Source organism: Lytechinus pictus, chromosome 3 (assembly GCF_037042905.1).
Source record: "Lytechinus pictus isolate F3 Inbred chromosome 3, Lp3.0, whole genome shotgun sequence".
NCBI classification, from domain to species: domain Eukaryota; kingdom Metazoa; phylum Echinodermata; class Echinoidea; order Temnopleuroida; family Toxopneustidae; genus Lytechinus; species Lytechinus pictus.
The window spans coordinates 59264351-59277293 of record NC_087247.1 but is presented as its reverse complement, the minus strand read 5'-3'; the positions used below and the strand labels follow the sequence as shown (position 1 = coordinate 59277293).

Below are 12943 nucleotides of genomic sequence, written 5' to 3'. Positions count from 1 at the left end.
GCCGCCGTGGAACAAATGTGACCAAGGTATTATTCATCATTTTTTTTGCATGTACTAGAATGTTGGTGTGTTGATCCTTATGATTTGATTCATATGATTAGAATAAATATAGAAAGAAATATAATGTATATAAATTTAAAATAAAAAGATAAATGAAAGAAAAAAAAATTAAGAAAATGCTTATCCTACTTGACATACAGTGTGTGGCAAAATAGTAAATCATGACTTATTGCCAAATAAAAACAAGTAATCATATGGAATGGAATGGATGGAACACTGCACTGATCTGAATACAAGCAAGCAGGATCAGTGAAAACCGGTACCACCAACCTTACCTATCACCAACCCGGCCCTACTCGGTTCCGGGTACGGTATACGGTCCCATTTTGCATGCAAATTGCCTATTTGATAGAAGAAGTCAAGCAGCTTTCCGCCACGTCGCTTTAGCTTTTCATGAATTAATTGTAAAAGTTCTGGGCAAGATGGTAAGAAAATTATTTATTCATATATTACATTTTAAATTGATGCATTTCAGTTCTAATGAAATACTTTGATATCAAGATTTTCAACGTTTTAAACCCAAAATAGCTCTTTCAATGAATAATTGTTCTGTGCTCAGTCCCGTATGTGTCAAAAGGTGTGGTGTTTTATCCTATGAAAGGGGGGGGGGGGGGCATGTCTGCGCCACTCATCATACGAACTAGACAGCTGGCAGCAATCTGTTTCGAGTATTTTTTTAACATTTTAATATTTTTAAAAACTTCCTTGTACACAGACGGCTCGCTATCGTGCAGCCACCATTATCAAAATCCCCCTGACGCGGCTCATCGATTTTTGTCTTTAAGTTTAGGCCTAGGCCTAGGCCTATTTCAAAAAAAAATTATAGCCTTTTATAGGGGGCCTAAAACGAAATGTACCAAAATAAAGATTATTATTTCGTTTCGGCCTGAAATGCACCAAAACGGAGAAAAATAACTTAAAAGGGGAAAAAACAGTGACTTACTTCGGCTGTTGCGCAACTTCACTTTCCTGTTTTATCTGAACTTATTTACACATAGGCCTATGGCCATTGTCCCTGTACAGATTGAGCTAGAACTTTGGTCTCTGTATTTGGTGAGTGGAGCCAACAGAGTTCAGCGGAACAACCAACATAACATTTCATCCAGTGCTCAACTCGCACCAATTGCTTAGTTTAAGAACTCATATATTCCACGCACCATCAAGGACTGGAATTCTCTACCCCCCGACATCCAATCAATCTCACTCTCAGTCTCCGATAACTTCAGAACACAGGCAACTATATACTTTCGCAACAAAGACTTAAGCAACAAGGACTAATAAGAAATGAAGTGTGCACTCCCAATTCCTCCTCGGGTGGTTCCTAATAGTAATAAGGATGTTGAGGAGTATAATCAAGAAGAAGACCGAAGCTTTAGTTTTGGTCTACACACGAACAAGGTTATATAGCCAATATAACCTTGTTCTCGGCAGCATACTGTAGCATGGACAAAAAAATCAACTATTTTCCTCCCCATCCCTCGCCCCAAGTATCACAACCTGATCGAACTAGATCTGTGAATACTTCTAAGATTAGTCACTAAGTCAGTGATAAAAATTAGGCCTGGGATGAATGTCATTTTTACCATTCGATTATTTCCTGAAAAAACAATCAAATTATTTGATTGTTCATCGGAAATCACATCTTTTAAGTCACAATAGTTCACCTACTTTATGGTGACCTCCCGAATGAAGAAATCTCCATCAAAGTCACATGTTTATCATAAATGAAAGTAGGCCCTCTTCCCCCTTCTCCATGATTTTCAAAAGAAACTACATGAAATGAGATTAAATCTTTCAGTTTATTGTTCCAATGAAAATCTTTCCTAAATCAATGCTGGTACCCTGGTATTAGGTTGCATTGTTTTGAAACATGAAATGAATTCTCTGGCTCCCTCTCCCCTATCTTTCTCTCTCTCCCTCACACACACACAGATGGGGAGGGGTCAATTTATTTCTGAAGTCATGACCTTTCCTGATAAGGGAACGCATGTGGCTTCTTTGTTTCCCAAAAAGTTTCATTGGCTAATAGAAGGTCCAATCAGCTCAAGTGAGCTGGTTGTGTGTTTACTTTCTGTTTTGAGCACGCAGACAATGACTTGTATTGTGTATCGAGGGCAAGGCCGGGTTGGATTAACATTTTCGGAGCTCTTTCAGGTCGGAGTTTAACTGTGAATGTGATACAATCATTGATCAGTTTTGACAAATTACCTTGGTAACATCATTTTTAAACCTGTATCAAGTATTCAAAAACCATTGTCATCATAGTTATCCTGTCATTTTTTTATTATTACTTGGGTATTTGAGTTATCCCAACGTCATAATCGGGATCTGCCAAACATTCGGTCAGTGTAAAATTTGCTAATCGATTGGCGATCGGTGGCAAGCCATTCGATCAATCGATGTTTACTCCCAGGCCTAATAAAAATTAAATTAGATAAATTTTCACAATTTTTTGTTTCTCCTTCAGGTTTCTGTAATCAGTACTGTGGATACAGCTCATGAAGATATGATTGTAAGTCATTTTATATACCTTTAGTTTAAATTTTTTTGGATAATAGTATATTTGCACTCATGTATTTGCTTTGTAACTTGATCTTTATTGAAATGCCAAATAAGATAATAATGATAATAAGAAGAAAAGAATAAACATTAGATTAAGTAAGAGACCTGGGGCCTGTTTCTCAATACCGGGACAAGTTAGTTGTATTTCTTTCCAACAACCACAGAGTTAGCGCCAATATACAATGTACTAACACGTTTCACAAAAGGCTTATTGCGTGTATTACTAGAATCTCTCGATATCGATTCTATTGGCAGAAAGAGCTAATGAGACGTAGCCTTATGCCCAGTTGACACATGCAGGTATTGTGGTGCCCGCAATTCCCTGCATTGATGCGTGCCAGTGCGGGACACTTTATGGCACGACTTGGATATATCAGTTCACGCATTGTCCTGACACGTTCGTAACATGTTTGCGCGTTGTTATTATTATTATTTTGTTTTGGCGTCACCTGTGCCTGGGAGGCGAAAAGCGAACTGAATCACTATGACCCGCAGGTCTCTCCTCCCAATATAACTGATTGGGGGGGATGTATATAGAATGCGTATAGTTCGCGCATAGCTCACGCAGTGTTCGCGTACTGTCCCGACCATGTCCCGACATGCTTTCAGCAAATATTCTTGACACCCTACGTTCGTTGATTAGGACGACTTACACTCAGGGGCGGATCCAGCCTTCGCCAATAGAGGGGGGCCCAGATTTTTTTTCAGCCATATTTTCCCTGATTGGCCGCTCGATGATGATTTTTGGTTTGTTTGAAGGGGTAGTCCTAATAGTCACTTCTTATAAATCAACATAAATATATAATATCATAATCCTTATTTACAGTATATAATGCGAGCGCAAAGCGCGAGCTGAATTTCTTTGACATTTTTACCTAAAGAATGGAAATTCTAAGCACTTTTTGTAACTTAAACAGAATAAGTAAAAACTAAACAATTGGCGCGAGCGGAAAATTTCAAGATTTAGACCTACTGAACGAGACACTCTATTCATGTTTTTTTAAATCATGAAAAGGATGAGTACCGTAATCAGGGATCTTCTTTACATTAATAATGCGAGCGCAAAACGCGAGCAGAAAATTTTTATATATGTTTTGAGCTGATCGAAAAGGTATTAATGACTGCTTGCACTTAGCCATGAAGACGTTACATATTTCAGCAATCAAATAATGCGAGCGCGAAGCGCGAGCTGAAAATATTTTGACATTTCTACGTAAAGAATGGGAAATTTTAATCAATTTTCGTAATCTTGAACAGGATAGCTATATAACTAAACAATTGATAATTTGATGCAGCTTCGCGCGGATAAAAACCGAGATTTAGACCTAAAAACGGGACACTCTATTCACGTTTTGTAAATCATGAAAAGAATGAGTAATAGGAGATCTTCGTACATTAATAATGCGAGCACAAAGCGCAAGCAGAACATTTTTGATATTGTGATTATAAACTGGAAAATGATTTAAATCAAGAGAACAAGTTGAGTATCTGTATAAACATACACCTGTGTTTCATATTTAGACCTAGAATCTAGGCATTTAAATAATCTTGATATTTAAACTCCATATTGAACAAGATATGAAAATCACCTAACAGGCAATGCGAGCGCCAAGCGCGTGCGAAAATTTTATATAGTGACATGAAAGATTCTTTTCATTTTCCAAGTCTTCCCCTCATCTTATTGTATTTACTCATCTGCCTACTATTTTTTGCACCATGAAATTTCTATTTCGATGCCACGCAGTGGCACGACTTGGTTGCGCATATTTCACGAATTTGTAATGCGTGCCAAAATTTTCAACATGCACCAGCATGCACTGCCATGCACCTATCCGCAAGCTGGCACACATAGTTCGCACATTGGCCCGCATGAGTGTGTGCCCATGCAGGAACATCAATGCGGACAAGTGTCAACCGAGCTTTAGTCACAAAATAGCATGATTTTCTGAAAGTATAATTAGGATGAAACTGCAATTGGGCAATTCCATCTAGGTTGGTGGACATGAGCTCAATGTGTCTTTGTACATATAGCCCATCTGAAACTTAACGTGAGTAACCACTTTATCTGCACCCATAGTAAAAACCATGTGTTCTTTATTTTTTTAATCACAATGTATATACAAATTTGTCTCCCTGATATACATGTACTTCTTTGAAATGGATATAATCAACTTTCATAAAAGCCTTCTATGAGGACACTTTTCACTTACGTCCACTTTTCATTTTATGCATGTCCAAATCATGTAACATGAGTAACCGACACATTTCAAAGATTTGCCAGGAGCATAATGAAATTTCCCAAGTTTTGTTTTTATACAACTGATAGTCAGACTGCGTACTATGTTGTGATAAAGAGATGTTTAGTTCCTATCAATAATAATGGAGTTACAGCTCCAAGTATGAGTCAAAGTGTCTCCAAATGTAACGTGGGTAACCGTGGAATAGCCCAATTATTGTGATGAATTGGGAATACATCTAATGAAAATAATAGCAGAGACAAAATATGCATCATACAAACTTAAACCATGAATACTGTACTAGAGTATTCAATTGCTGAGAAAATCAAGTTATGAAGAATTGATTTCATTACTCAAAATTGCATGAACATTGAGATGGGTGCCCCTGGGATATCAAATTTTCAGTTTACCAAAGTAAGCCATAAAGGCTTCCTTTGTAAAAAAATGATGATAATTATACACTTCTTTATGATTCTAAACATCGTTAAGAGAGTGTGACAAAAATCATTTAAATCTTTAGATACCAAAACATATGATTTGACAAATTCTATGGATAAATTAAGTAGAGATAGAATTCATCAAGATGTTGATAAGGTCTTAAAACAAAAAATACGAGTCCAGTTATGGATGGCCTGAGGTGGACTAATCTTTATCGATTCAATTGTTTTACTATTTAAAATGAATGGTTTTGTGGTGTTTTAACAACAGTTTTGATAGTTTCTGTGCATTAAAATTTATACAATGATTTATCCCACTTGTTTTGCAATGTAATTTCAACTTCTATATTTGATTACGTAAGGTTATAATTTTCAAATTTCGACGTAATTTTTTGCATGTCATAGTCTACCCATGTGATGCCACTGCGTCAGTATGAAAGAAGTTATGACAGGGTTTGAGGTGTCATAAATATTTGGCCAGGTTGTTGTCCTCGATCTTGGCAAAGAGGGCTTCGTGAAACAGATAGCGGACAAGTAACTCACCATTTCCGATTTGGTCAAGAAGTTAGATTTATGACGGTGTTGAGAAACAGGCCCCAAGGTACATACATGTATATATATATATATATATATATATATATATATATACCTTGGAAGTCTTCTTGTTTTTTAATGGATATTTATGAGAATCAAATTCTTTGTGTATTTTTTATATTTGATATGATATGTGTAATAAGTCAAATTGACGCTGAGTTGTTGACTATGTCACTAGCTGTGACTCATATTTTATATGACCTCGTGAGACTGAAGATGTGAGAATGGTTTTAGACCTACATTTTATAAAAAAGGTGACTACCCATGGCTTATATAAATTCTATAACCTATTCCTTTGATAATTCCGAACCTTTTCTGATCTATTTAAAACTAAAACTAACTGGAAGAGGGTTGTGCTACATTATCATGACTCTTACATGTTCTTTGATTTTCTTGATGTTTAAACCTTTAGCATGATGCTCAGATGGACTACTATGGTATTAGACTTGCAACATGTTCTTCAGACAGATCTGTTAAGATCTTTGATGTAAAGGGTGGACAACAGACACTGGTTGCTAATTTGAGAGGGTATGCCATTGGTTACATATCACATTATATACTATACCTAACTTCACTTATAATGAACAAAATATATATGTAGATTTAAAGAGAAATCAAGTGAACCCTAATTCTAAATGTTTTGCTGTTGTTTAATGCAGAAAAGCCAAAGTTTATAATAGATGAACATCAACAAAGGTTTTGTAAAACCAACAAAGAAAAAGAGAGTTATGAATTCTGTAGCTTTCTGTTTTAAGTCATTTTGGCCCGAATTCACAAAGCCGGTTTTTAAAACCATTGGTTGAATCCATGGTTTATGCAGAATTCCTGAATAAATTACGCTTATTTACCACGTATATTAAAAAAGTTCAATGCTGATGCGCGCTTTTGTCACTGTGCGCCAAATTGACGCCTGTTGCTGTGGTTATCCACTCTATTTTATTCATGAGTCCACTGTTTTGAATTAATGAGTCCATTCTTCAAACAGTGGACCCATGAATAAAATTGTGTACGTAACCATGGCAACAGGCATCAATTTGGCACACTGCGACAAAAGCGTGCATCAGCATTGGACATTTTTTAATTAATTTGGTAAATAAGCATACATAATTTATACATGAAATCTGCATAAACCATGGGTTCATCCAATGATTTTGGAAACCACCTTTGTGAATTTGGTCCATTGAGATTGTTACAACATATAGAATATGATGGCTGACAAAATTGCTATTCTGCAGATCTAAATGATTATTTCTATATTTCCACATTTAGTCATGAAGGGCCTGTTTGGCAGGTGGCTTGGGCCCATCCAATGTATGGAAATATCCTGGCTTCCTGCTCCTATGATCGGAAAGTGATTATTTGGAAGGAGACTAATGGTGCTTGGGATAAACTATTTGAATACAGCAACCATGAATCATCAGGTTAGACAATTTAAACACACTTTACCTAGATACAAAATGATAATAACAATAGCTAGTCTCAAACTTAAGAAAATCACAAGATAAACAAGAAAAACAAGATCTGTTTATTTGATTTTCTTTAAATGAAACAAAACTATTTACTTGCAGTGCAGTTGCTGACTGCTAGACAGAGTATAATTATCTTGAAATATTATGTTTCTGACATTTAAAAAAAACAAACTTTGATACAGTGAGCAGAAATGATCTTCCATGATATTTGTTTATTGCTTTGTATATTTTAGGGGAATGCTTAAAAATATTTCAATTCGTAATTATAATTAGCCATCAGCTCATGGGGGTGGGGGCACATCAAATGCAATTTGTTTACAGATTGAAATGTTTGATATGAAATTGTCTTTTTATTCCTAGTAAATTCTGTCCAATGGGCACCGAGTGAGTTTGGTCTAGTCTTAGCTGCAGCTTCATCTGATGGATCTGTTTCAGTCCTTACACATAATGATGGTAAATGGGATTCACAGAAGATCAAGGATGCTCATGCTGTAAGATATTTCTTCCCTTCTTTCTTTCACCTCCATCTCTTTGATGTTATTTTGCCATTTCATGATACATGTCTTGACTTTTCATATACTCATCTGTATCAATTCTGTGACAATCATAATCTACTTCCTGTTATTATCATTATAATTATTTTTAAATGATATCTTAATTATTATAATTAACATTTATTCTAGATTTTACACAAAAGCCTAAATTCATGCTGTGGAAATGAATGTATAAGGCAATAGTAGAGTTTTAAATAAAAAGAGAATAGCTAATGAATTTTGAATGTATATCTCATGTATATTATTTGCTGGAAACCATTCCATTGATTGGAATTAATTTCAGATTAGTTGTAAGATACAGCTAAATTTTTAAACTGAATTTGTTGTTGAGATTTTTTTTCTAAGTTATTGATGAATGAAAGTAAATTTGTTGTATTTCAGATTGGTTGTAATTCAGTGAGTTGGGCTCCAGCTGTAGAACCAGGCTCTCTGATTGAACCTCCATCTGGTCAGAAACCAAACCTAGTCAGGCGATTTGTCACAGGAGGATGTGATAATCTTGTCAAAGTCTGGAAGTAAGTCTTATCATTGAGCAAGTCAGAGAGAAACTAGTTCTGTGGATTTATTTTGTCAACTCACAATTCCAAACTGACTTTGGTGAATTGCTGTTTGTATGACATTAATGTTTATGGCCCCATGTTCACTGTGTATAGATGACATTTAATGTCTGTAAAGTCACCCCTACATACTCCAAAGGAGCTAAACTGAGAAGAGTTTGTAGCATGATTCATATGTTATTCTTACTTAAATTTGAGGTGTATTTTCATAAACAGATCTGTGCGTTAATTAATTTGAATATGTAATCGTGTTTTAATATGAAAATAAAATGTTTTGTATTTTGCTCAAAGTTAAATGAAATTTGTTATTTCTCTTTGAATAATCATCATATAGGGAGGAGAATGGAGAATGGAAGGATGAGCATGTACTTGAAGCACATAGTGACTGGGTAAGAGACGTTGCATGGGCGCCCTCTATAGGTCTTCCTCATAGTGTCATAGCAAGCTGCTCACAGGATTGTAGGGTTATCATCTGGACCAATGATGAAGGTACCGGTAGTACATGGACTCCTAAGGTATGTTTGCAGACACTCATCACAATTATTAAAGATTGCTTTTGTTTTCTTTTTGTATAATGTAATGGTTACATGTAGATGAAATAAAATTTATTCCACCCTAGTAACAGGATCATTTTCATATTTTAGAGAGTGGACATATCTTGAACTCCAAGAAATTGTTTATTTCTGTATAATGTAATGGTTACATGCAAGTAACAATTGCAACTTAATAGTAACAAGTAAATTTTTTATGGTGTAGATATAACCTGAAATCAAGAGATTTTTGTTAAGTTATTATACAGGTATAGTATAGCATGCTTTCATGGATTACAGGTATAATAATGATTGACGATTGTTTTGATTTCAGATTCTGAATAAATTCAGCGATGTTGTTTGGCATGTAAGCTGGTCAGTGACTGGTAATATCTTGGCTGTATCAGGAGGAGATAATAAGGTAAGAGAGAGATTGATGTATCATCTTCTTGTAGTTCCTGAAGATAGTCTAAAATTAAAATTTGAACTCAACATGATCCTATCTCAGTTTTATTCCTCACACTCCATGCTTGTAGTACAACCTCATAATTTATAAACAAGGCATTTGCAGTTTCAGCACCAGCATTGTGGAATTTCTCCACCTTTAGCTGTAGCAAATATTATCTTCCCTCTTTCAATTTCAGAGCACTCTGAAGACATACATTATTATTTCCTAATATTAGATGTTTGTTTTCTGATGTTTAGATGTAAATTTTCTTGGTAATAATTTGTTCCCTGTGATTATCAGATCCTTTTACTAGATTATATTAGAAGAGATTGGCATTAATATATTTCAGTGTATTGTGATACAGAATTAAGCATTCATTATGATGTGCTTGATACATCTTGAAACTTTGGTTTTTGTTTTAACCTAGCTATATCTTGTTTATATTTCTCACAGGTGAGCTTATGGAAGGAATCATTAGAAGGTCAATGGGTGTGTGTTAGTGATGTCAATAAAGGAGAAGGTCAAACAACACAACCAATCACAGCTACAGAACCACAACCTGAACAATGATTATATTATGCAGATAATATACTGTATTAGCCACTATGTTCCTATCAATCCTAATTTCATGAAGAGTGCATCTGTAGTTTAAGACAAATCAAATCAGAAATTATACAACATCGTAAATGAGAACATTAAATACATGTGTTGCCATAGAAAATGTTGTATTAAGTCTAAATTTATGTATCTCTGTCAGATGCAGTGTGGTGTATTCCTGAAAATAGTGGCTTATACAGTATTCCTTGAGAATAAGAAGATGCTCTGTATGTTTAAAATAGTACATATTGAACATTACATTTGGTTTGATGTTCAATGGTGCCATCATGAAATATATTATAATGTAAATTAGTGGGAATTTTATTGTTCAGTTAATTTCTTTGTTGACCCTCAATTTCATACAGATTGTGTAACTTAGGCCCAGTTAGAAAAAAAAGGAAATAATGGTTCTTTTTAAAGAATAAACATAAATTGGTGTGAAAGTATCATATGTGATACAAATTATTTAAGCAATGGTCTTTATTTGTCAAAATCCCCAAAACTCTTAACCCAAGTGGTGGGATTTCAAGATATCAGAAGGTCATTTACATAGGCCTTGATCAAAAGCAAATTGTTCCATGGCTCAATATAATTCCTAAGAGCAATATTGGTTTTATCGACTGATTCACTTAGGCACTTGATATCATTATAAGCATTAGATTAGCTATTAAAGCTGAGTGGGATATTAATTACTTCCAACGAGTCACAAACAGCCATTACATCTTAAGACTAGGTAAATGCCCATTCCCAGTTGGCTCTTAGTGAGTTGTGAGAGCTAGACATAGGAGGAGAGTTTGAATTTAATACAGTGTCATTATGCAGTCAACTGATAATACCAGCTCTGTCCTGACTTATGGTTGTGGAAACTTCAGTCTATTATACAAAATTCCAGATGATTTTCTTCATATTCAGGCAATAAATTAGAAAGTCAAATATCTAAAATAGGTGATGAAAGTATTGATTTGGAAGACCAAAATTGATTGTTGGGTCCAAGTACTTTTTTATGAACATTCATATACTCTGATGGAATTGACCCCAACCTCAAAGCAATTTAGTGAAACCTTGAGTGGGGATTTAATGTTGAGCCAGAAATTGCTGTAAGGAATATCATTTAGCAAATCAACCCCCTAAAGGCATGCTCATCCGCTTTCACTATCTTTGTTATTATTCTAAACCTTGAGCTTACTTGAAAATGCTTTCATCGATTTAGCTGAACTTGTACAAAGCCAAGTTGAACGATTGTTTTGTTCTATTATTTCATCAAGCTACATTTAGTTGTGGTTTTACACCCCCACAGATGATTTTGATTTATTTACAAAATTTTATTTTTTGAGAAAAAAAGGGGTTTGAATTTTGCTGAACTTCCTTTTTGCATTCATAACTTAATAGATCAGAGATAAAAGACCATTAATCAGTGTACTATGTACAATGAATTAGTGCTGCCTTCCCCCTTTTTACCTTATCTATAATATTCGTTACTCTCCATTTTGTCTCGTTTTGTTATTTTTTTCTCTGTATTGTGCATTAAATTAATACATACATGTAGGAATTTCACTCTTATTGATGTTCTGAAACCAATATTTGTTATTCTGTGATGTTCTTACTATTGAATTTATTTCATTTTATGATAGCCAGCTGTGAAATAATGAGGGAGATTTAGTTTTTTAGTTAGATGTACATGTACTCCCCACTTCCCACCCTGTAATAATGGAAATAGACTTGGACACAAAACTCTGATATAACACATTCTGATTTGATGATAGATATTTCAATTCACAAGGATGTTTAGTTATTGAATGTTATTGATGGCCATCAAAACTTTGGTGTTATTCAATTGTATATAATGTGATATTAGAGAATAGTATGGTGTTATTCATACTTATCTTTGATTACAAGTCTACAGCTTCTACATATATGAAATGGCTAAAGTATGTTTTGTAAATAAGCATGCTTGTGCCAACCTAAGTAAATGAAGAAATCTTTCTTCATATTTATCCTTTGTTATAACTAGAGGAAAGTATGTTTTCTGATATGCCTGGTGCTCCTTTCCAGCTTACATTCCATAATAAAAAATTAATATAATTTGATTTAGAGTCCCTTTAATTTAACTTATCAATGGCAAGCTTTCAATTTTTCCACTTTTCTGTCCCATTGTTTTCTTTAGAGTATAGGATGTGCTTACTCCTCCTGCCTTTATAGATCTACAATTATTTTCAGTTTCTGTTATTTTATGACATGTTTTATAGGAGCATTATACGTGTATGTCAAGTATGTATGTCTTATTGGTTGCCATTTCCCTTTTGTTTTATTTTTTATTTGTTCTTTTCTAGAGATCATTATTACATGCATGGATAATAAATGCTTACTTGTAAATATAACTATGTCTTGACTGATTTTGTTTTGGTTACTAAGGTCCTATTACATAAAAGGCCCGTTTCATAAAGGACTTACAACTACCATGGTAACAGGGCTCATCAGCCAAACAGAATCAAGGTTACCATGGTAGTTGCCATAATGGCAAAGTTACAACAGTTGCAAGTCCTTTATGAAACGGGCCCCAGATCACAAGGTAACATCAATACCAACTACATGTACCATAGCAACGATGCTCAATAGCCAATCAATATCAAGATTTCTATGGTAGTGAAGATGCTATGGACGAATGTTCTAGTTTAGTCAATGAACTCATTGTGATTTTGTCTATATCAATGCCTTCTTCCATTCAGTACATGTTTCTTAATTTTAGCCTCATGAGGGCAGCTGCCAATTAATTAAAATAGATTCAAAATAGTGAATTTATATACAAGCACAGAATTTTAAAAAATTGGTTAGATCATAGGAAACTGATGTGCATTTGATGTTCCAATCATTTCATTTTGAAAAGATATAGGTTATATT

At 34.5% G+C, this 12943-nt stretch overlaps 1 protein-coding gene across 1 annotated transcript; it reads left to right on the top strand.

Annotated features, from left to right (window-relative positions):
* Window positions 1-200: 200 nt before the first annotated feature.
* LOC129256893 (protein SEC13 homolog) lies at window positions 201-12423 on the top strand. The gene is made up of 9 exons (XM_054895110.2): window positions 201-485; window positions 2528-2572; window positions 6303-6418; window positions 7160-7311; window positions 7720-7850; window positions 8295-8428; window positions 8805-8985; window positions 9335-9421; window positions 9902-12423. The coding sequence occupies exons 1-9, from the start codon at window positions 483-485 to the stop codon at window positions 10016-10018; spliced, it is 966 nt and encodes a 321-aa protein (XP_054751085.1). The 5' UTR covers window positions 201-482; the 3' UTR covers window positions 10019-12423.
* Window positions 12424-12943: the final 520 nt, after the last annotated feature.